This window comes from Thermobia domestica, chromosome 5 (genome assembly GCF_964235325.1).
Source record: "Thermobia domestica chromosome 5, izTheDome1.hap1.1, whole genome shotgun sequence".
Taxonomy (NCBI): Eukaryota; Metazoa; Arthropoda; class Insecta; order Zygentoma; family Lepismatidae; genus Thermobia; species Thermobia domestica.
In genome coordinates, this window is record NC_137458.1 from 318,282,225 (window position 1) to 318,308,107 (window position 25,883).

General features: G+C 35.9%; 1 protein-coding gene across 4 annotated transcripts in view; it reads right to left on the bottom strand.

Annotated features, from left to right (window-relative positions):
• Positions 1 to 25,883, bottom strand: part of enok (histone acetyltransferase enoki mushroom) — a 129,533-nt gene that overhangs the window by 19,093 nt on the left and 84,557 nt on the right. For all 4 annotated transcript variants that reach the window (XM_081760496.1, XM_081760497.1, XM_081760498.1 and 1 more), the window contains 7 exons: positions 23,028 to 23,173; positions 22,721 to 22,862; positions 17,685 to 17,816; positions 16,283 to 16,406; positions 12,527 to 12,912; positions 8,708 to 9,473; positions 2,385 to 2,628 (listed from right to left, as the gene is read on the bottom strand). In XM_081760496.1, coding sequence (XP_081616622.1) covers positions 2,385 to 2,628; positions 8,708 to 9,473; positions 12,527 to 12,912; positions 16,283 to 16,406; positions 17,685 to 17,816; positions 22,721 to 22,862; positions 23,028 to 23,173 — 1,940 coding nt within the window. The remainder of the gene's footprint in view (positions 1 to 2,384; positions 2,629 to 8,707; positions 9,474 to 12,526; positions 12,913 to 16,282; positions 16,407 to 17,684; positions 17,817 to 22,720; positions 22,863 to 23,027; positions 23,174 to 25,883) is intronic.

Sequence of the window (25,883 nt, forward strand, 5' to 3'; positions counted from 1 at the left end):
TGGTTGCGTGCGCAACACACCCAAACACATGTTCACATCGATGGAGTGGAAACATCCGTCATCACCTGTCCGCAAGAAGTTCAAAACAACGTCCTCTGCAGGGAAAATGCTACTCAGTGGTTTGGGACGCCCAAGGGTGTTGTTGCTGAACTTTTTGGAGGTTGGAACCACCATTGATACACGGTATTGTCACTCACTGTCGAACTTGAAGGAGGCGATTCGGAAAAAGCGGCTTGGCCTACCTCACATTCGGTGTCCTGTTATTGGATGACAATGCGAGATCACACTCAGCGATGGCAACGCAAAACCATATTGCAACTCTTGGGTGGGAGAGCCTTGCTCATCCGCCATACAGTCCTGATCTCGCACTCGGTGACTCCCATTTGTTTCCGGCCCTGAAGAAGAAGACTCTCGGCGCCAGGCGCTTTGGAAGCAATGCTGAAGTTACAGAACTTTTTCGACGCTTCTTCCGTATGCAGAGCACTGATTTTTTCCTGGAAGACTTTTTGAAGATTATCGACCGGTATGACAAATGCCCCAATGTATATGGTACTTACGTGGAAAAATAAAGGTATACCTGATCTTGAATGTGACATGCTATTTTTGGTCTTGAATCCCCACCTCTGTCCACAGTCGCCTAGGGAAACATTTTCGGACTCCCTCCCCCCCCCCCATACAAGACTGTTTGTATTGTTTTGAGTATGCATCTTTGCTTGTGCTCTAGTTAAGTTTTAATGCACCACTGATTTTATATCTGTTAATAAGTTAACAGGATATTATGATTTAGCAAGTCTTCTGGTGGGTTATGTCAAAAGTTTAAAACGTAGCTTTCGTAATCTTTAATTTCAACGATACACCTACAGATATTTTAATATATACATTTCATGTAGCGAGAAATTATCGTAATGTCTCGACAAAAGACATTTTTCAGTTTTCGATACAAATATATTTAGGTGTGAATAATCATTTCTAAGTTCTTGCGTAACATTACGGCAGCATGAATCAAGTTATGCGTTTACAAGATTTAATAAGAAGTTTCTACATAAGTAAGCATGAAAATTCAATGAAATATACATCAATTTAAAGAAAATTTATGCAGAATGCAAATTAAGTTATAGAAGTTACCGATGTTTGCAACAATGGGTGATACTTTACAAAATGTTACAGCCACTGTTAGCGGAAGTAAAATTTAGGTTTGTAGAAAAATGACTTTCACTTGAGCTAATCCTTAATTGGATATCCACGCAATTTAATAACTAATTGCACCGTTTTTACTTGGAGTTCACTAAGATTTGCAGTGCATCTACTTGAAGGCAATGTTGCCAGATGTCGTTTCTTGCTTCAATTAACTGATTTCTTGTTATAGGTGTCCTTACACGAACCATAACCTTCAAATCACGCCGTAATTTTTCAATAGGAGTTAAGTCAATTCCTCACTTGTACCCTCTTGATAATGCTTTTACGACTAAGAGGAAACTTAAAATTTTCCACACCAAGTACATTAATAAGTTTCAATTATTTGTATCGAAAAATCGAAGTCATGAGAACATCCCGTGCAGATGCGCCTTTACGGGTCAGAGTAGAACGAAAAGAACTCAAAAAGGTCGATTATTTCAAATATCTGGGAAATATTTTGGCGAAAGACGCGTACTGCACAAGAGAGCTCAGGTCGAAAATTCCCATAGCCAAAGAAGTATTTAACAAGAAAAGGTCACTCTTAACTAGAAGCCTTAATATTGAACTAAGGAAAAAAAAAATGCCAATTGTTGTATGGTTCAGAGACATGGATATTAGGGAAGTTAGAGAAGAAATATCTAGAGAGCTTCGAAATGTGGTGGTGGAGGAAGATGGATAATATAAAATGGACAAAGGGAGTAACAATCGAAGATGTTTTAAAACGGATAGGAGAGAAAAGGACGCTTCTAGCCACTATCCTTCGTAAAAAAGGCCAATTGGACTGGACACATCTTGCGAAGAAATTGTCTTCTTTATATTGTCATGGAAGGAAAGCGATGAATAGAAAGAAGAATAATGCAAGTGATTAATGATTTGAAAAAAGAAGAAAATATTGGAACTTAAAAAGAGGAAGCTGAAAATCGGGAAACATGAAAGAAACATTTTTAGGCCCATACACACAAAAAAACTAATAATAATAATAATAATTTATCTGCTCTTGAGTGTTACACAAGAAAAAAATGAGGGAGCTGAAAAAAAAGTATTCTGTGGAAGATTTTAATTGATGGATAACTTTTGAGGAGGAAAGCGAACAATGTGTGTTGGAATTGTGTGACAAGTAGCATATTTATGATTTACATAGATATGAAAGTCCCAGCGGACATTCTCAATGGTATGGATAAACTAAAGCCATTTATTTGTCTACTTACTTGTCCTTGTTTCTCCTCCGTCTTCTCCGGAGTGACTCAAAGATTTGTACTTCCTTCTCCAGCTTCCCTATCCTCCTCTCCTTGACTTCGAGGTACCTGCCTCCTCGCCTGGATCTTCTCTCCTCCTTCGCATCCAGCGAGTCATCCGCCTTCACAGCAGAGCCAGCTGCCATGACGGCATGAGGGAGGGGAGGAACGCGCATCTCACTCTCTTCTTCTTTGCTCATACACACAGATTTTGTTCCTGCAAATACGTACACTAATTAACAACATGAAGCCTTACGATTGAGAGTTTGAAGAAGAATTAAAAAAAAAAAAAGTGAAATATAACAAGAGCTTGACATACTAAAAATAATATAAAATTTACAATTTTTCTTTTGCTTGTGTCTCATAGGTGGAAGGAGATAATGAAATGCAACTTACCACAATCATAGATAATGTTATTCTACAACAGAAAATATGAACCTCAAGAATTTTCAGTGTTACCATCCATAGAAATTACAGTGTTGCCAGAATAACATTCAAAATAATAATAATAATAATCTAAGGCAGCGACTAGAGGAACGAACTCAACTGCATTTGATTACGTATCATGTTTCGGTATCCTGTGAACTACTTTTTAAATAACATTATTATTTAATTCTAATAGCTGTTACAAACTAAATACAACTATTATTTAAAAAGTAGTTTATAGGATTCCAACACAACATGATACATAATCAAATGCAGTTAAGTTCGTTCCTAAAGACGCTGCCTTAACTTAAGATTTCGGGGAAATTGTTATTCTGCCAACACTAATTTCTATGGATGATAACATTGAAAATTCTTTAGGTACATATTTTCTGTTGTAGAATAACATTATCTATGATTGTGGCAAGCTGCATTTCATTATCTCCCTTCACGTATCAAAAACAAGCAGAAGAAAAATGGTAAATTTTGTACTATTTTTTAGTATGTCAAACTCTTAAGTTCGAGAAAGAAAAGCAATACTGAAAATATACCCAGTAAACATCTTTGTGTGTTGATGACCAGCTTTTTCTAAGAAAATATAAAGGTAAGTGCTGTGTATATTTTAAATTATGTTCCATATGTTCAATAAATTTTAACATACGAGACAAAAAACTAGTTAGGGTTTGATTTAAAAGAAATCATCTTTATAACTGATGAAACTATATAGTATTTAAGAGAGCAATTCTTACATCAAACATATTAACCGGGAGGCCTAAAACACTAATGACGACTACAATTAACGATCTTACAATTCATAATTATTACAAATATTTCCACGTAGTCTATTATACAGAGTAAGGCAGAGCAATAGGGCGTTTTTGAAATAGAGTACTAAGCCTGTTGGAGGGGAAGTGTCCAGTTTCTTTGTTCATAGCATTTTACTTTCACGTCTACCTCATGCAACCTGACTGTGATTTGGCTGAGTTTCGCCGTAGATTCAAAATTTGCCGAAATCATCGAGTTCCCTCTCCCAACAAAATCTTACGTTGCGTTAATAATCTGTTTGGGAGGACCATTAAGAAAATCAAACTATCTAATGTCCCACGTACGGTGCGTGCTCCGTAAAGAGTAAGCAGTATCTGAAGTCTAGGCCGATCTGTCAGACATATGCTGCGGAATTTCGAAACTGTAATCGCCCGTGTGTGGCGTATTTTGCATCACGAATTAAGTTTTCAGTCGTACAAGTTAATGGTTGTGCAGAAGATGAACGTAACAGATTACAAATGACTCAACGGTCAATGTTGAAGTCAATTGAAGTTTTTTCGCCTCTTGCTTCTCAACCTGCCTAGTTTCCAGATTTGTGACGTTGCCCTGCTCCACCTCAGTCCCCAGATCTATAAATATCTGATTATTTTAATGAGGGTATCTCAAATCACGCGTTTATGAGAGCAAACTCCTGACGTTAGATTATTTGAAAAACAGTATTCGTCAACGAATCATCCAACTTGACAGAGGTGCTAGAAAAAGTGTAGACAAGCTTCCGTACACGCTTTCAATGAATAAAAGAAAAGGAACAACATTTGCAACACATGAGTATCATATAAATTATATCAGGTGTTTTAAAAATGCACTACAGAGCACTGCTCTACTAGTCAGAACGAAAAATCTCTCTTTCGGGTCTTCGTCTAGGGACGTGACTTACACCATGTAGCAAAGTGCTTAGAGTAGATCTATCAATCCATCAAATAGTTACATCAATTCTCTCCCAATGGCAGTTAATGTCGATAGACGTTGACACTAACACCATCTATTACTGTAACAATGGATGTAACGGTTTGATGGATTCGTAATACAAAGCTAATTGTTCTAAATTAATCTATGACGTTGCCACATACTGACTGAACGCGGCCCCAATGGATATGCAGTACCATTATATAGCATTTTCGATTTATTTTGAACTGAAGAATAGCGCTCTGTTTTTAGAACACACAATATAGCAATGTACTCTATCTTATCTATCGATATATATATATATATAGATAGATAGATATAGATATAGATAGATAGATAGAGAGAGAGTGTTATAGGTATTTCCAACAAAACCAACGATGTTGTGATTATTTCAAGAAGTCTTATTTCTCTGCCTCGCTCTGTATCTTTAAGTACTAATTCCATGAGACGACTAAGAAAGAAGTTCTGAAAGTTTATAATAATAATAATAATAAAGGCATGTTACATATCTTTAATAATGTTAGTGATAAATCCTATCAAAATATACCGCTTTTGAATTTCAATGACATTTAATATTAGTAGGGCAACCATAAAGAATAAAAAGCAGTAAAAGCATAATGGAATTTTTCACCTATTGTTGGTACCATATTTGTGATTTTGACCATTTTACACATCCAAGTCTGCTAATCTTATAATAAATCGTAATTTACAGAAATAAAGCGTAATTGTTAATGCTTTTTATTCCAGAACTTTGTGTATGTGTAAAATAAAGAAAAATTACTGGTTTAAATTAAAAAAAAAAAAAAAAAATCGACATAGGCTATCATCAATGTCGCATACAATGGAAATCCACTGCCAATTCCCTTTGAGCGTAACAATGGAAAATTCGAATTCTTCCTCTCTCCTCACCTTCCGCTCAGAATTTTTTGTTTTCTCAAATTGTGTTAAAAGGCTGGGAAGACTGGTTGTGCTTATTCCAAGATGCCAAATTCAAGAGTATATGGAATCTCAGAGAAAGACAATTCCCAACTGACCCTTTCAGAGTAGAAGGTGCTAATCTATTTTGTACTCTTTTGTTCTGAATTCATTAAATATGAGAAGTCTATTGTGCAGGTACATGTTTCTTTTTCGAATGAGGTACTATGTTGTATTGATGTAATTTTTAGTGGGAAAAAATGAATAGTTCTATGCACATTTTTAATGCTTGTGTAATAAAAACGAGTAAAACAAATATGCAATAGGAATGGGTAAAAATTAAGTGCAATCCAAGGAACAGCATATTAAAGCACAATTTAGGAAAAAAGCAGAATAAAGCATAAAGTTGGTTGCCCTAAATATTAGTATAATATATCTTAAAAGGAAATACGAATTCACTCAAATTCTGATGTTAGTTGAAATATCAACGAGGCCTTTCATGTTTGTAAAACAAATCTTCAGCAATACGTTCTCACTATATTGCCTGTAATTGCTCTGATTTATGTACAGTGATGTCACGTTACAAGAAAATAAAAGATACAGATTAATATACGTGTGAACTCGAAAAGTATTTGCCTTGCTCTTCTCATTCCTGTTATGGGTTCATTATAAAATTCTCAATCGTCAACAATTTTTTCTGACTATACCCTGTTAAGTGTATACTGTTACTGCTTGCGTAAGTAATTTCTATCCCTCCTATCGCCATTAAACCTCTTTCGCCAGTGCTAACAGCACAGTCATCGAAAATCCAACTATTAATGTTTTTGCAAGAATCCGTAACAACATAGAGAAAAGTGAGTTACTCTCCGAGCGTCTTAGGTTGACATATACGAGTGTTTGAAACAAGATTAGATTTTAAACAGTTAATTTCCATGCACAAGATTAGGAATGTCACTATCCACACCACTACTTTTGAATGCCATCTACAGGGCTAGCATAAATGAATCTTTCGTTTTGAAAAGGCTATATTCTCAAAAGTGTTACACGTACACACATGAAAGATATATGAAAACAACCACAAACTTACTAAGTTTATACACCCTCTACAAATGTTCAATCTTTGCCCCTTTGGTGACACGACACACGTCCAGACGATACACGAGTCCATTCCATACATTTTGTAGCATAGTCGTATCAATTGTCTGCACTGCAGCACTGATGCGTTCTTTAAGCTCGACTAAGGATTGCAGTAGTGGGAGTACGTAAACAAGATCCTTAACGTACCCCCGCAGAATAAGTCACAGGGCGTAAAATCGGGAGATCTGGAAGGCCAGATGCTTTTCCCTTTACACAAGCAACCAGTGTTTTTGAATTGCCGATAGCACCGCAAAATGCTTTGTTTACATGGCAGTTCTTTTCAATACTCTCTTTTGAAAGTGCGTTGCACAGTTATAACAGACGAACATCTGGCATATTCAAGCACACAAAAACTTTTTCTTGCTTTCCCTCCATTTTCGACAGGTACTAAACTCGAACTGCCACACCCGATCGGGAAGGTAGTGGACACATGCTGCCACACAGTACAAACTAGGTGAGTTTTTGGTTCTTTTCCCATATCTTTCATGTGTGTACATATAATACTTTTGAAAATCTAGCCTTTTCAAAAGGAATGAATCATTTATGTTAACCCTGCATTTTCTTTCCACAAAAGAAGTCGGCTGCTTAAGATTGTGGTTCTACTATCTTTATTTTTATTTATTTATTTATTTTTTTAATTTGTTTAATGTTAATAACTAATATCTTGTTTTTCTGAGAATGCAAATGTTCAAAGGTGTTCTCCTTGGCACAACTGGACTTAGGGAAATGAAGTAGCACACTCATTTGATTTACATTCTGTGGGTGTTAACTGGGCAGCAAAAGTTCATCACTGTACATCTCTCAATTTATAATTGTTTGTTTTTTGGATAAATTAGTAGTGTGAATTCTTCCTAGATAGTGATTAAACTTTGTCTTCTTACAATTCCTATGCGTTTAATATGAATCGCTAGATGTCTGAGTTCTTGCTTCTCTTTTACGCACATCGTGACAGCTGAGGAGAACATAGTTTTGAAATTATATCAGTGAATAAATATACACATACTAAGTTTTTTTTTTTTTTTCCATAAGTATACGAATTATTACAGAATGGAAACCTTCCTGTTACAGACGTTCATTCTCCTTCCTCCCCCCTTTCGTTTCAGTAATCTTTGTACAGACAGGAATTATTCTCAAATACTCTCCGTAATTTGAAATCAAGTGAATCTGTGATGTAGTACAAGAAAACGACTGCACACAGAAGACTTGCAAGATGAACATTATTTTCTCTGTCAATGTAAACTGTTAGTATTTAGCACCGAAAACTATCTCACATGCAGTACACTTTGCAGCCCATGTAAACACGAAGCGAGAATCAATTGGATATCTGACTCATTTTTCCAGCAAGTCAGTATTTTCATATTATACTGGTAGTTAATGTATTGGCTAGATTTGTATAACCTGCCACCTACAGACAAATAATCATGTCTCATGGGTGTTCGTTATTCAGACGTTTCACTCTATCAGTTACATTAGTACTTACAAAATTCCTTTTTATCAGCCACTATTATGGCTGAATGCAAATTCTCTTCTACGTTGAAAGATGAATAGTAAGCATAGCTGCATTTCTAGTTTTTTACACTCAAACGAAATGAAACGAAATTAAGTTTTACGTCCCACGCTTATGTCGGCTAGGCTAAAGGAGACGATGATGTGAAATGAATTAAATGAAATTACGAAAGTGGGAGGAAACGGAAGAACCTCGAGAAAACCCATACACACGGTGTTTGTCCACCACAAAGTTCACTTGGCGCGAATTGGGATCGAACCAAAAAACCCATGCCCCAGAGGTGAACGCTCTAGCATTGAGCAACCACCTTTCTACACTCAAGTAGCTTGGAAAATTCTCTCTAAATCGCGTCCTTCTTCGCGAAATCAATTCCAAGTAATGTACAGATTTAATACTATGTTTCAATTTCGTGTCATTCTGTAAAAAATACATATTTCCATCCATGTGTTTACCTGTTAGATTTCATCTACGATAAGCTCTTGGAAGAAGAGAATGTGACCAAGATGTTTTTTAAATATTACTGTACATTACATAGTACGTCTCTTTTGTTAATATCTACTAATTACTTATCACTAGTACTTACTGGTTGAAGTGTAGTTTTGCTTATCCTTCACAGGAGAAGACTTTCTTCTACTACTTCTGAAGATTTCACTTGCGTGTTGCTTTTTAAGGTCCACTCCTTTCGCTTGTACCACACTGTTAGTATCATGCTTCCGTTTGTTTCTCACAACTTCCGTTTCTTCCACCTTAGATTTGTGTTTCGGTGGCACCACCAGCTCCATCGATTGTGAATGCTTCACCCGCTTCTTGTCTATTTCTCCCGCGCCCTGGTGCTGGTGTTTCAGTTTCTTTTTGCTCACTTCCTCAAACACGACGTCTGACAATGTCTCGCGGCGCCGCTTCTTCACCAGCATATTCAGATACTTCTGCTTTTGTCGCTTGCGATCAGACTTCTCGGAAACAGTCGATTGCTCAGGAGGCTCCTCACTCTTTTTGGGCACCACGAAATCGTTCACTCCGCGATTGCTAGCTTTCTCACTCGGTCGACCGCGTCTTCGCACAGGGATTTCATTCACTGTCACATTATCTTCAACGTCGGCCAGATCACTTTCTTCCTTCGGCACAAATGACTGCTTCACAGCCTTCTTCTTACGACCTCGTTTTTTCTTCACTTCGACGGGCGGCTCTTCTTTTACAGGTAGAGGTTCCTGTGACACTTCATCAGTAGACACGAGGCTAGCGTCCAGTTCGTCTTCTTCTTTTGGTTCCACCTTTTCTTCCAGCATCTCCTCTGGTTCCAGTTCTTCTTCAGATTTCTTCATGTCTTCATCTTCTTCCTCCCCTTCATCCTAGAAGTAAGTAAGAGTATTTCACTACAACAACTCACAAAAATATACTTGCTATGTAAGGATATAAAATATGCTAAACAGTAGTCAAAGAACACTCACTTTTACACTCTGATTAAAACAACCTGTGACGCAAAGGAAGTTTGTAACTGCTATGGAAACATTACTTCCACTAATGTGAAAATTAATATAACTAAAGCAGCATTTGCGTCAACAGGTAAACGTCGAAGTGTAGTCAATAACATTGCCTATACTTTGAATTCTCCTAACATTTTTGTCACATGGAGATATACATGCACCAATCGCTCCAACAGTTTAACTTGTATTTCATCCGAAAATGAATGAGAAATTTGTAGAGGAACTGCGAATTCAAGTAGTTTTCAAATTCCAATACATATAATACAGAAAAAATAATTGTGAAGTTACAATTACTTTTCTAGTAAGAGTTATGTTGAAAGCGATAAACTTTAGTGCGTTCAATAGCCACGATCGAACTTGGCTTTTCTCTCTCTCTCTCTCTTATATGAGTTATTTAATGAAATATAATTCTCCATGGTCATGAAATAGATCTTCGTATCAATTATGATATTCAACGTGCCTTTCAATAAATTATGGTTGACTTCTGCATCTTATCTTCGTCCCTCAAGCAAACACACGCTTAGCACACTAGTAATGTGAAACAAAAAAGACAAAGCATACCAAGTACACTAATGTAACTTTTTCAAAGGAGAGTGCATTAACATGGATTTCTCAATCCTTCAGTAGAATACTTCCTAACTAGGAAGCTCCAAACAATATTGCTTTCTTCCCTTAGTGTAAAGGTTACTAGAAATTAAAGGAAGCCTTTGCGCAATGTCATTCACACACAACATACATCTGTCACGTTATTGCATACTTTACACGTTCAAAGCAATGACAGAAAAGTTTTAAGGCGCTGACGCCAATAACGTATTTCATCTACATCAAACAGATTTCTATTTTTCCTACTTCTGTTCAGCACTATTGTTAATGATATAGGGATCTACAGCTTATACTGTGATCTCTTTAGGAATTGAACACTGCTCTTTTAACCTGAACTAGTGTATGCTAGCTATACTGCTAACGGGACTTCACACAGTTTCGTATAGCTAGCAAAATTACGACCTCCGAATATGAATGTACTTGACATTAGAAACCATTAATGAGCACTCGTATTTTTAACCACTGCATTTTGATTAAACTGAAACACGGTCTAAATTTGTAATCATTTTGGGTCAAACATTTTTATCTGTTATCACCTCTCAATATTAGTGAACGGCATTACAATTACATTTCGCTAACAAATGAACGTAACTCCATTCTCCTTTTGATATCCTTTCGTGACTGAGAGCAACCTGACGACGCTGCATGAACTGTGGGTATAGCTGAACTCTCAAATATTCAGCTACAATTTTCGCTACAATTAATTTGTGTGTCTTCATTGGTATTTACCTTTCGCGTTTCTTTTCATCTCTCAACTTTCTCGCTCAGTACCACTCCGCTCTCACACGAATTTTTAATATAAATTTATGATTAATGTACTATGCATGTAACACTTTACTACTCCAGAATACCTATTGTAATGGACGAAATATTAAGAGATTAAAATACTGAAAGGAGTATAAATACTTAATAACTACATTCAGCATGCAGTACAAGTATGATTACTAGATTCTTTTGCACTATAGATTAAAAAAAAAAATTACTGAACATTCTTTGGCCGTTAAGTTCACACTGTACAACTTCGGACAATACAACTAGATCTATGAAAATGCCATCATTTAAATTAAGAAATTAGGTACCTTATCAACGAAAGTGTATAGTTTTCTCTTTCTCTACAAAGCAAAGTAATTATTAATGAAACTGGCCTATCATGGCCATGTAAAATTACTCTAGATACGTTTATAACAATAATTGAGTCGCACGATGAAAAAATATATTAATTAAATAAAAAATTACTACAGTAATCACAACGATTCTACACAGATCACAGCAATATTGTTTTACGTGATACATCGGAAAATTTCGGTACAATTCATGGTACTGCCTTCCGAACGCATTTTTGAGGAAACGTCAAATATGAGAAGCTGATCAACTACATGGCCAAACTTTGAATACATGGTGAATGAGTGACAAAATAATAGAGCTGCAAATAACTATAATGCGAATGGTAACAATTATTCGAATTAAACGGTACAAAACAGGGAAAATGTAAAATAACAGAGAAGACTGGCACGCTAACAACACTATATCGTATAGCGCGATAAATAACAATGGCAAGATTGCATGGATAGGAATTGAGGATCGAAACACACCATCGCGTTTTATTTCCTAGTAAAATCGGGAAATTAGTGAAGCTTCACGACTTCTTGTGATCACTACAGCTGTTTATATATCAATCAATAAATATAGGATAGTTTTCATAAATATTACAATGTTACGTGTATTTACTTCGTTTATCTTATTTAGCATTCAGGGCAAGTTTTAACAGGCACTGGCTACATATTAAAAGAAGAGGAAAATGTCATAAATAATCTTGATTTGTGAATGATTATTTATCTGTCCCTAGGTAGAAATGCTTGCTTGCTCGTTCTTACGACAGTGATCCAGTTACTAAAGCAACAGTTTGGTTACTATGCACTTGTTTATATATAATTATTAATATGCAACAAACCAAGACATTCTTCAATACAGACGTGTATCGCATTGCTGTAAAGCAATTGAGAATTACTACAAAATATAATGTGTTCATGTGATAAACTAGCGTGTAATTCTTTAAACAATCTTCGCAGTAAGCAGTAAATAATTTTAGACGGAATACACTACAAAATTTCAATTGGGGATTAACGTTATAATATAACTAGCTTTTAATGATATAGAAAATAAAAACTCGCTAAATAAACAGAAAACATTCGAACTGGAATTTTTAAAGAAATATTAAAGTGTATACACTATTTTCTGTGCAAAACAGAATTTACGATTGTAAAAACTTAACACTCCCTACAATTCCTTACAAATAATGGTGTGGTTGTCCTTACCTCTTTTTCGTCACTGAATACATTCAACTGATTCGTGACAAGCGGCGTCCACCTCAAACATTCTGGATCCAGATTCAGCCTCGTCTTACTCTGAGCGAGTTTCTGAGCATGTTCTTCCACTAGCTTCCAGTTAACACAGATCACAAACTTTCCTTCTTGGTTTCGCTTTACCATATTCAAGGTCTGCAACGTCGAGGCGATGTCGTGTGAGTACATCCCAGTTTCTTGACTGATCTCCTGGATTTTTAACGTCTTCGACCTCCCATATTTGAAGAGGTACTCTAAGATTACTGACCTCCAGTATGCATGATATGTCACTCTCCCGAGGTCGGAAAGAGGCTTCTCAGGAGTACCTGGCTGGCCCTCTTTCTTTGATAGTAAATAACCTACGAAGAAACATTAGTAATAATTATTTCAAAACCAAAAAAACACACTAAAGCAAATATAAAGTTGTGTACTAATATAAGAATATAGGAATGACTACTCCCATCTGATAATTGCATGCATCTGTTTCTAACGATTTCCTTCAAATTACGAGTCACAACTGTTTTTACTTTTCCTCTGACGCCTTTCAACAGATTTCACTGACTTTAGATTCTATCACTTTCAAGCTTGCGGCTCTCCCCTGAAGTTTTTGGTTAGATGCTAATACGGTATACTGTAAACTGGCAGGCTGAAATTGTGCGTTATTTTGTTCAGGCAGAGTATGCAGACAACATCAACTGATAAAGTGTATCTGCACTGCTCTTCACCAATGAGTAGGGGCACGAGTTTTTCGCACTAAGAATTTGGAAATTTCGCGTTTTGTCGCATTTTGCAAATAAAATTTCGCATTTTGTAGCTCATGTGGGAAAGATATTCCCTGAAATTTTTGCAATTGTTTCTTTTATTTATAGATCACTACAGAAATAAACCATTAATTACCTAAAAACAAAATATACTAAATATTTCACTTGACAATGTCCTCTGAAAACATAGGCACAAGTTACACTTAAGCATTAAACATAAGCGTTTACACGATAGCTAACGCGCAACATGTTTTCTATAGCCGTGTCCGAATCATCCAAAATGCACCGTTCATGCCACGTTCTACCGTTCCGCCAGCGGAAAACTGGAGTTTTTAAATTAATGAAAACTTATTTTTAAAATTTCGCGTATTGTTAGAAATTTCGCGCAAAACTGCCAATTTCGCATTTTACAGCGCAACAGAAACCAACGAAAATACGAAAATATCATAAAACGTCAAGAAACTGAAAATCACTTAATTCTGACGCGTTCAGTTTTATCGCACATCATTAAAAAAAACTCGTGCCTCTATTAATGAGTTAGTTCATTTACACTTCCTTGATGTTTTCTTTCTTTCATTCATATTTTTATTCTTCCATTAGCAATAGACGCGCTTTCGCTCAATACTTCATTTGGTTGAGAAAGAAGGGTATGGTGGAGGAAAATTAACTGCACGTGTTTATCGGTAAGATTAGAAGAGAAAAATCCGAAAACAGGGTGTCTACTGGAATACCAGAAAGTAAATTCATGACTTTTTCATGACTTTTCATGACCTTTTTGTTCAAATTTTCATGACCATGGCGATAAAAATTTACCATTAGTAATAATAATCTCGTACCATCAGTGGTGCATCGGAACTATGCGGGTTGCTAGTCTTAAATATCACTTATTGTGAATCTTAAAGAAAGAATCTAAAATTCTGCCGCCTTGTGCTCGAGCACAGAATAGCACTTACCTAAATACGGGCCTGCTCTTAAAAGTGAATCACTCTATACTGTATTTGAAGTTTTAATTCTGAATATAATTATCCATCTAGCAGAAATTTGTCTGAAATTAAGCACTCAGAGAACTGCCCAAAGACAAAACAAATTCGTTTTAAAAAAATAGATCATCAAATTTAAAATCTGCAAACTCAAACGAATAATATTATTTGCATAAGTCTAAAGGCCCAAAAATACACAATTTACATTCTCACAATTATTGACCTGATACAACTGTTTCAGTACATGCAGTATGAGGTATAAAAGTATGAAGTATAAAAATATACCCTGAGATTTCAGATTTTCATGACCAGTTGGGTAAATAAAGGACTTTTTCATGGCTTTCATGACCACTAAGCAAAATATATGACTTTTTCATGACTTTCATGACCAGTAGACACCCTGGAAAACAGAAATACTTATCAAAATAATGGGAACACTTACCTGATGAATACGAGGGTGGTCAAACTTTAGGTGGAATACACTTTGTATTAATGACAAGACAAATAACACGCGAAAAATTTCAGAGGAACAGTGGACCACTCTTCATGCAGCGTAGCATTCAGCTGGTCCATAGATGGTATGTTATATACAAGCGAATGGATTAAGCGGGCCAGTAAAGGAGTGGATATTCCTCTGATCATTGTTACGGATGGCATAATCACTGGCAGTACTTGCCCGTTTGAAAGTAATGTTTACTCGTCCGCTCGGCCTCTTATTGCAAACAGAGATAAAAAATAATCTCTCATTCACGTTTTATGTTCTCAGCACTGCCTTTCACAGAAAATAAATAAATAAAAAATACGACACTGCTTGAGTTCTGCAGTCACGTCTGCATTAGCTCTACAGTTCTCTAGAAAAAATAAGTTTTAATATTTGAGGATTCCTATGACCTAAACTTGGTTCGATTATGTGTTGTCCCGAGTTCTGTTTGCCGTTATCACTTCAGACACAATTTGCCCTCTTCTGAAAACGAGAGAGGTCTCTTACTTTGTACCACGAACGTCGGGTGTATTGCACTCACGAAACCATATTACACTGGCTTACGTGCTACTTAGGATGTTCCAACGCAAGACAATCGCAGTGCACGAATGTTTTGTGTCACGAAATTACGTATTGCGGTATATGGGAGTTTCCATATCTTGATACCTATCTTTATATTTGGCCCTTAAAACACCCTCAAAGTAATTTTGACTACGTGAACTACCTCCCTATATAATTATGAGCAAATGACTTGTCGAAACTTGAGGAACAAACCATTAAAAATAAACAAAAACGTTTCGTCGCTGGTAGGGTCACTCATTACTAGTTCGCTATCCGAGTTCTGTCTATTACTTCAAGACTATTTCAATACTTATTAAAATTACATTACAATATAAAATTAAAATCTCAATATACTTTACTTTAGATTTTCAACAGACGTATAGGAAGAAGTAAAATTATAAAGGTGAAACCTAAACATAACAATGCTCCTTTTAACAGACACAATATCTTTTTTTCTAGACAGACATTAGCAAATGCCAACAACATGGTAGAATGTCAGTAACGTCTTCTGTATAAGTAGCGAGGGGAGGGGAAGTAAGACGGTTAAAGTATGCTATCTGATTTTTAATCTTTAGAAAATTCTACGAAACGTATGGCCTAGCCCTTCTTTCAACTCAGTTTTTCTTTCTTTCGTCCACCGTGCTCTCCTTGTTGTCTTTAGTACCCACCTCTTAAGTTATGTTTATTTGGTGGTATGTATCCCTTTTTCCATACCATTTCTCTCTCATCCATTTTTATTCTTGTTACCTTACCGCTGAAGACGGAAGTAGCTTCTTGTTCCGATATGTCTGAAGAATATTTAGTTTTCCCACGGTAAGTAACCATTGTTTTGTTTATTACCCCATAAAAACTTCATTTTAGCAAATAAATCAAGCAATGAACTGAAGAAAGACAGACACAGTACGCCATTAAATAAATAAAGAAAAAAGGAAAAGATCCTACTTACTGAAATGGATCAGAAACCTTCCATAGCCCTGACGTTGATATTGAGGCATTGTCATGATACAGGATACATTGTACTTCTGCTGGCAATGCTTCTCCTTCGAGAAATAACCGACTAAGTGACAGCCCTAAAAGAAAACCACACAAACACTTTATTATTTATCATCTTCGTTATCATTTAAAGTTAATGAATATAAACTTGGGTACTTCCTGGATCGAATGTATATTTAGTGTCAAATTTTCATCTTTTTAAAGCATTATCAAGGTTTAAAAAAAAAGGATTATGACTTTTTTCTTCTTCTTCACAAAGAGAATAGGGTATATGCAAAGCCAATTTCTACTTTACTTGTTTCTATCGTATCTGCTACAAGTTAACCCTTAACTACTTTAGTTAAAAGAAAAAAGTTACATTTTTGTGAGGTCTGAGATCCCAATTACTTTCACGTTATACATCTGTTTATTTTGGTTTCCTCGGTTGTCTGAACTCAAACTTGAAAACAAATATGACAATAGTGAGCAGACCTAAAAGCACGACTGTCATACTTATTCTTTTGATGCATAATGCATATTAATAAAACTGAAGAAATGAACACGTATATTCTAAGTTCAGCATGTAGTGAAAGATACTGTTTTTCCCAGTACAATTTCTTGCTTTTCTCTCACAAACTGAAATTTTTGATCGTGTTAATACGTTTGAAACACAAAACGGCTTAGCTATATTTCAAAAAAGAAAGATCACGACGGCCTACAATGTTGTATATACAATATACAGAGTATCTCCTGACATAGTCCCCTGACATAGGGTAACTTGAGCTACAACAAAATGTAAGAGGGGAAACCGTCTCCAAATATAACGTTTTCAATCTGAACTGAAGTTTTTTTTTTTTTAATTAGACGAGCCGTTTGGGCTGTACATTCTTTATGCGCCCAATGTGAAAATGAAAATGAAACTTTGCCATTTACCTGGATCCACAACATAGGTTAATAAAGTTACTGTCTGTTATGCTAATGTGTCAATGGCCATCCCCCTTTTCAAACATGCCCCATTCACCATACTCGTACAAAATTTGTACACCTCCCGTCCAGTTCTTCCCTCCCCCAGCCCCAGGTAAATGACAACGTTACGTTTTTATTTAGCATAGAGCAAATAAAGAGTGTACAGCCCAAACGGCTCGTCCGATTAAAAAAAAAAAAAAAAAATCCTCCACTTTAGACTGAAAAATTATATTTAGAGATGGTTTCTTCTCTTATATTTTATTGTAACTCTGATAATGACAGTTGCCCTATGTAAGGGAACTTCTGAGACACATTATATATATATATATATATATATATATATATATATATATATATACGTGAATTTTATCCTAATAACATATACATATCTGAAACAAAACAGATCTTACCTTCCTGTCATTTTTCGTTAGTACATAAAAAAGGAATGGTTCCACATCATAGTATAGGGTTTTGTGGTCCAAAAATAACTTGGCTAACAAACAGAGGTTTTGGCAATAAATTTTGTTCACGTTTCCATCCACCTGAAAATAAATAAATATATATATAAAAAATCAATTATTGTTGGGAAATAAATTAATAAAAACATCATATAAATTCTATGCGAATCTTATTCTGTCTTGGAGTGGAAGTATGACGTCTACAATGATAACGTTTTATCTATACCATACACCTGTAATTCAGGACAAGAGATTCACAACGTTAACGAAAACATACTCTTACCAATTTTATGATCAGTGCTGGTATGTCAATATTCCTTCATTTAATATTCTGAAAAACATTTCTCTAGAACGAAACAAAAATTCGATTTTTTTTATTTATTTAAATTTTATTTTATTTATTTATTTTTTTCCAACTGCCTTGAATATTTTAACAAAAAGTTCAACTAGTAAAACCGAAACTACCTAGTTCTTTTCGGTTTATTAACGCTATGTCAAATGATTAGCTCGCAGCTGTTTTCGAGGGCATGATTAGAATTTCGAGTCCTGATGGGGCACAAATTTTCACTGTTCATTCAGATTATGAGGTTCTTGTCAAGGTACTTCAAGTGCGAAATGAACAGCTAGAAAATAGCGGCATCGGAATTAAAGCGATAACCACGTCATGAACACCATCAAAACAGTAAATGTAATTCATAGATGGAAAAGGCTACACTTACTTAAACGAAAAATATTGACGAATATTTAATCAAATTATTACGAAGACTTTCAGTAGTGCAGTAGCCATACACCACGTGTTAACGTTAATACTTGGAGCTCTAGTGTATTCTAATGGTCATCATCATCATAGATATTCTGCCATTATTGGCAGATTACTTACTGCAACTGAGAAGTTTCCAAGCTTCACGGTCTCCCGCTAACCTCTTTGCCTTCACGTACAATTTCTCTGTTTTGATATCGTCCATTAATTGTAGTCTCCTTCGCCTCTCCCTCTCTTTCCTGCCACCATACCCTCTAAAATGTCCCTCATGATACAATTCCTTCTTAGCCAATGTCCCAACCAGTTTTTCTTTCTCTAATTAATAATATCTAAAATTGTTCTTTTCTCCTCCATCATTTCTAACACACTCTCAGTCGTTTTCCGCTCGGCCCAGACCAACTAATTCTTTCCATTTTTTTTCACACTCATATTTTGAAAGCTTTCAATTGTTTCTCATTTTTGCATATGTCCATGTTTCTGCCCATACAGTACATTACTCCACACGAAGTATCTTATAAGCCTTTTTCTTAACTCTTTATTCAAGGTACCACAAAATAGGATTTTCTTTCTCCTAAAGGCTTATTTCTCCACTCTTATCCTTGCTTTTATTTCACGTTCATACTTCAGATCATTACTAGTAGTACTACCCAGGTATCGAAAACTAGTCACCTATTTTCTCCCCTCCTACTTCTATATTTCACACTGACCCATTCGTTCCAATCACCAAAGCTTTTGTCTTTCTAGCATTTATTTTCATCTCATAGCCTTCACAGCCCTTTCTCAAGTTTCCTAACATTTTATAATGAGTTTAATAACGATGTAATTAATTATTATTCAATTTTTGTACGGAAGTTTCAAGTGAAGTGTATAATTACACGAAAAGAAACACAGCCTAAGAGAGACTCATATTGTTCATGTCTAAGATTGTAACGTTGTTAATACCTCGTATATACAGAAGAATTGATAAACTGTCAGTTCTTTCATAAAGAAACTTCCGTAAAGAAGTTTTCTCCATAAACAACCTATTTTAAAAAAGCTCTATTTCTTTCACAAAAAATGCAATATATATATTTTTAAAATGATTCGATCTTCATGTAAGTGCTGTGAGAAGTTCAAAACGTTAAGTGACAGAAACCGGTAAGGAAAAGACTTAGAAATGCAATCAGTAGAATTACTGTTTTCACTTTACCAGTACAATTTATTAAGATTTCATTGTAGCGTGGTTCAAGTGAAACAGAACTGCACTATTATTGAAGCTTTCAGCCACTTCCAGTACTTATAGTGTATTTCTTCAATATAAGTGCTGTTTTTATATAAAGGATGCCGCCTTCTACGCCATAAATAAGTCATCGCCCACGAGAACTTGTGGAAAACACCCCCTGATAACTAAATGGTCAACCAGAACCCTCAGTTCATACATCTGACAGGCGCTTGTCAAGTCCACGTTGGCCCTTAGTTGCCACAGTTCCAAACGCTGTCCTTTCAGTCAGTGATTAGAAGATTACTGTTTAACATATAATATTATATATATATATATATATATATATTATAGTATTCGATTGTGGCAAAATGTGGAGGCCCTGGGGGCAAAGAAACCTGTTCACAACTTATTCATATCATATATTAAAGAAAAATTATGGATTTGCATTATTTTCCTTTTTAAAAGAAACGTCTGTTCCCAAGATTAGCTTCCTTGTTCTTCCATCTGCTTCACATTAGCCATAGTATTAGGGGAAAGAGTGAGAGACAGAGACACAGTGGGTGTTGAGACATTGCGACCTCGCAAATGCGGTCACAAGAGCGATGGGGGGAGGAAGAGATACTGTTGTAAAATCCAGCATGGATAGTTCAAAGAACTACCGACCTGCACTCCTATTAAGAAATAAATTATGCCCATAAAAGAAAATACGAATACTGAGATACACCAATTAAAGACACACACAAATAATAAACTGGTGCAAACTAAGAAGCACATTTAATGGCTGAGTTCGTTTATTTTTTTTTCTTTCTTTTATATATTTTGCTACAAAATGCAGAAATTAAGCATGTTCGTTGAGTTTTTAATACTAGGTTAAACTAAAAATTAAATTACAATTCAGTAATTTATAACGGATTGAAGTGATTACCAGGGCCCGGATCTTGTTGAAAAGTCAACTTTTTACTGTTACGCATAGGACAAGACAAGTTGAAATATAAAGGTTGTTCATCAACTCTAGGTTCCAAAAATATGTCTTTTTAGGGTCAACATTTGGTCACCTTTTGACGTTTTGAAGTTTCAGGTCATTTTTTAATATTTTAAGTAACTTTTAGGTCATTTATGGTCTTTTTATTCTTTTTCTTCTGCATAAAGAAATCTTAAACTGAACACTTTTACGGATTTGAAAAACACGAAGTTAAATGATCTCTTTTCCTGCTTCCTGACTTTTGGGGTGGAAAAACTGCTTTCCTAACAAGCTAATGAACACTAAACTGTAGCTGGTTGACGAGGGGTGGGGGTTGGTAGGTGGTCAAATAGATGTTTTCGGGTTGTTGACCACAAAGGATATGATCAGGCGAATAACTAAAAATAAATTAGAAGGCGTTCAAAGATTTTAAACTTCTTTTTATCTATTATTCTCGTGTATACAGTCTACACTTGCGAACTTTTATTCTTTAAGTGTACTTCCTAGTTTCAACTCGGGAGTGAATTGACACTTTCAGTACGTACAATACCGTACAATCGACTGATAACTGAACACAACATTTGATCAATGGGCTGCAACTAACTGAAACAAAACTTTTGAAAATGACTGAGAAATGATAGTTAAAATCCAATAGATATTCAAAAAAAAGTCTATGTTTAACGAAGTAAACGTTTTAAAATACGCAAGTTTTAAGGTCAATTTTTGTGAATTTTAGGCTCATTTTACAGAAATTTTAGTGTCATTTTATAGGTCACTTTTTAGAAAAGTTTAGGTCAACAAGATCCGGGCCCTGGTGATTACTATAGTCGGAGTACAAACACAGATCTAGTCAGCAAATTAGGAAAAAACAATGCAGATAAATATTTTTCGAATGTTTCGGTATGACATTTTTACCGGTCTTTAGGTCACTAAGGTAAAAATGTCGCATTGGTTACTCAGAAGAATTCAAATAAGAGTCATCTATTTAGAATACGAATACGAAAATGCTGAACGGAAATAAAATCAGGTTTTTAAAATATTGAGGAAAACGTGCGCAATGTTTTAAATAACACCAATATTTATTAACACTATGGTAGGCTGTAGAAATGTTTTAAAACAACGTCTGAAGAGATGTGGTTTTTCGACAAGGAATTAGTATAGAAATGATTCTAGGAAAATCAAAATTGTCTCTGCAATCATGAAAACTGATCAAAATACGTATTTCTTGCTAGAACCATATTTTCTTTAAAATGCACGAATGATAAGGAGTCACTGAAACGTACTGCTAATTTATCGTCAACACGTGATTGTGTGATTACGGTAATAAATAATATCTGTGGATGGTTTTGTTGTGAATATTCGTCACATTTCCATACAACTAATGTTAAATCCCAAGAATTACAGATAAATGAAAGCTTGCTTTCTGTTTAATTTTAGACTTGTCTTTTATTAAGGCTACTGATATCGATCTTTTATATTTAAAAAAAAAAAAAAAAAAAAAAAAAAAAAACAAGTTACGTTTTTGCCTGACCAGTGTAGATCTACCTTCGTCGAGATGCAAACAAGGGTAAGAAGTAATACTATCAGAAGAGTATAGCATACACTGTCCTTTTAACACAAACCTGTGATATGTTTAAATGATTGCAACATATTTAAGCAAGATCGCTCCACAAAGAGATATAGTAAATAAAAGAAACTTCCCCTTCCCTCTCCCAAATTTAATACATCATAATTATGTCTGCATTTATTCTATTTTTTCTTTAACCAACAGGAACATTCAGGTAGGTGCTAACTAGTAGCGTCCTCACTTCCCAATTTTTCTAAGAGGTACTCTTTGACAACAGAAAACATATTAACAACACAAAATATTTGAGAAAAAATCTGTATTATTCGTTAACTTCCCTAATGTTTTGAAAAATATTTATATGGGAGGAAGGGGAACATCCTTGAATCTACGATTTTATAATAAATCCTCCTTTAAAGAAATTAATAATTTTCTGAAATAAAAATTACAAATTTAACAATTAAAAAAAATTCCAAGAGAAAATCAAATAACTACAACCTACCTCAAATACTGATAAGTCTTCGTGTCGATAGATCTCCGTTGCAGGCGGATGCCTCCAAGTGCATTTCTTTTGATGTCTTTCTAAAACCCCTCGACTTTTCGTATATTTCAGACAGAATTCACATAAAAATAGTTTCGGTAATCTGTAAGAGAAATCGAACAGTATGTGTTAGAAATTGATGTCTGGGTTGTTATGAAAGTACATTGTCTTGTCTTCACACAACTCTTTCGTAGAACGCTACATTACCTACACAAAATCTATAGTTTTTCTATTATTTTAAAATATGAGATTTGATATTTAAACATACCTGGCATATTCTTGTGGATATGGAGAGGAGTACCACGTCTGGATTTCATACTGGCCGAACACGATTGCTGACGGACACCGCTGCTGTGCAGGAGCTCCTGGAGTTGGGGTAGTCACTTCCGCAGGAGGAACAGTGACTTCAGTTGTCTGTAACAGAATATATAAGCGATTAATATTCCTTAACTGTAGTTCCTGATAAGTCCCGTTGTCCTACGCTCTGTAACCTTTCTCTTTGGAAAATACATTTTGCTATAGAAATATTGTAGGGTATTCCCTAGGTCATAACATGTCACACGAAAGTATATTGCACGATTCTCATTTCTTTGGTGAGCACGAATTGCCCGACTTTTCCAGGTCATGATTTACAAATTTCAGTCTATAAATAATGTGAAAAAAGCAACTATATTCCTCTTGACAAGAGTTCCTCATCTACTATACATGTACAGTCGCCGACAAAAGTTCTGTGCGTTTGGTAAAATTTATTTTGGGAATAACGGTGGTATAGCTGGAACGTACCTATTCTTTTTAATTTACTGAAAATTGTACTCAAATTGTCCTTCCATTCTGAAGTTATTTACGAAACTAATTTCATCAAACGGAAAGAACTTTAGTCGCTGACTGTACAGCACTAGTATAGCTGGAACGTATAGAAAATTCTATTTTTTTTTAATTTACTGAAAACTGTACTCAAATTGTCCTTCCATTCTGAAGTTATTTACGAAACTAATTTCATCAAACGGAAAGAACTGTTGTCGCTGACTGTACAGCACTAGTATAGCTGGAACGTATAGAAAATTCCATTCTTTTTAATTTACTGAAAACTGTACTCAAATTGTCCTTCCATTCTGAAGTTATTTACGAAACTAATTTCATCAAACGGAAAGAACTGTTGTCGCTGACTGCACATTTATGTTGTGTGTGTCTGTGTGTAGGTACAGAAGTTTTGCAAAACAAATTTATTTTATAAAATATCCCCTAAATAGTCGGATACGCCAAAACGGGAGATGGGTTCTGAAAAGTAAGAATTCGTACTTAAAATTCCTTGTTTTCTTTCTATCTCTCTCTCTCTCTCTCTCTCTCTCTCTCTTTTCTTTCTTCAGGATTTCCAGGTTAGTGGGGACAGTGCTAAAAAATCACTCTAACACAAGCCGCAATTTGCCAGCATTATTTACATCCTAGTCCTGTGTTCTTGCTTTGTAAGGAAACATTTGTGAAATGAAATCTTGGAGTTTTACGTCCCACGGTTATGCCGGTTAGGCTAAAGGAGACGGTAGGAAAGGAAACATTTGTGTTCACAGTTACAGATTACAAAAACAAAAATTGCTCATTCGTATATTTTTATAGGTTCAGAATCCAAGAACAATTTAGTTTCCCGCGTTTGTGAATCCCTTCTCCATACATAACTGAATTCGTCTGTAGCCACGTTGGCTTTCATTCTGCTGCTTTCAAAAGTTAAGAAAGAAGAACACTCGGTTAGATGGTTAATTTAGAGTTGAGCATCGAGGCTATACGAGACGTACACCTATAACTTAACGTGGGGTCCAAAGCACGTGAGCTCACACCGGGAACCGAACTCTGCCATTCAAATACACGTATGCTAACCATACAGCCCCGAGGGATCATTAAGTCATATAGACACTTAGTTACACGAGGCAGGTTCAATAATTATTGTCCCCGGCATATTTAAAATACTTGAGCTGGGATGGCTGATGGAGAATATTGTAGCCTAATGTCTTAGATGCCTATATGCTAAATTTCAGAACCATAGCTGTTATATTAATATTCTTTTTTGTCGTTTCAGATGAGAGGCGGCACCTAGTTTGAAAAATGGAGAAAACGAATGAGCCGTCATTAAGTGCCTCCAGAAAAAGGGGTTAAGCCCAAAGGAGATTCATGAGGACATGATCAGTGTATTGGGTAATGGGTCTCCTTCCTACCAGGTGGTAAAGAACTGGTGCCGCAACTTCCGTTGCGGCAAGGAAATCTGTCAACAGGCCCTTGGTGCTGGTTCTCCTACAACAGCATACACCCCAGAAAACAATGATGCTGTGCATGATACGATTATAGCAGGCAGACGAATCACGGTGCAACAGTTAGCAGACATCATGCACATCTCTGTAGGCTCAGTGGAAACCATTGTGAATGAACACTTGGGATTCAGAAAGATGTCAGTGCGATGGGTACCCAAAACGTTATCTCGTGAACATGAGAAAGACAAAGTTCGATGTTCAAGGGCTGGTTTGGAAGTTATGGGGCTGACATGAAACAGTTCTGTGATAGATTTGTAACAGTGGATGAGACGTGGCTCCACCACTATGATCCCGAGTCCAAACGACAGAGCATGGAGTGGCGGCACAGCAATTCGCCTCCCTCACGTAAGTTCAAGGTGCAAACATCAGCACGCAAGGTTATGACCACAATTTTTTGGGATGCGAAGGATGTGCTTCTTTCTGACTACCTGGAGGTTGGACACACTATCACGGGGACCTATTATGCAGCCCTAACCCCTAAGTTACGCGAAGCAATCAAGGAAAAACGGCGCGGGATGTTGCAGCGAACAGTGCTGTTCCATCAAGATAATGCTCCGGCCCATAAAAGCCATCTTACTGGTGCCGCAATCCATGCTGCTGGTTTTGATGTGTTGGAACGTCATCACTATTCACCCGACCTCGCCCCTAGTGACTTTCATTTGTTCCCAAAGTTGAAGGAGCACCTCAAGAAGAAGTTTCACTCAAATGCAGCTGTTATTGAAGCTGTGGAGGAATGGCTCATGGCTCAGCCAGAGACTTTCTTTGAGCTGGCATAGGTGGAAAAAGTGCATTACTATGAAAGGAGACTTTTTGGAAAAATAATATTC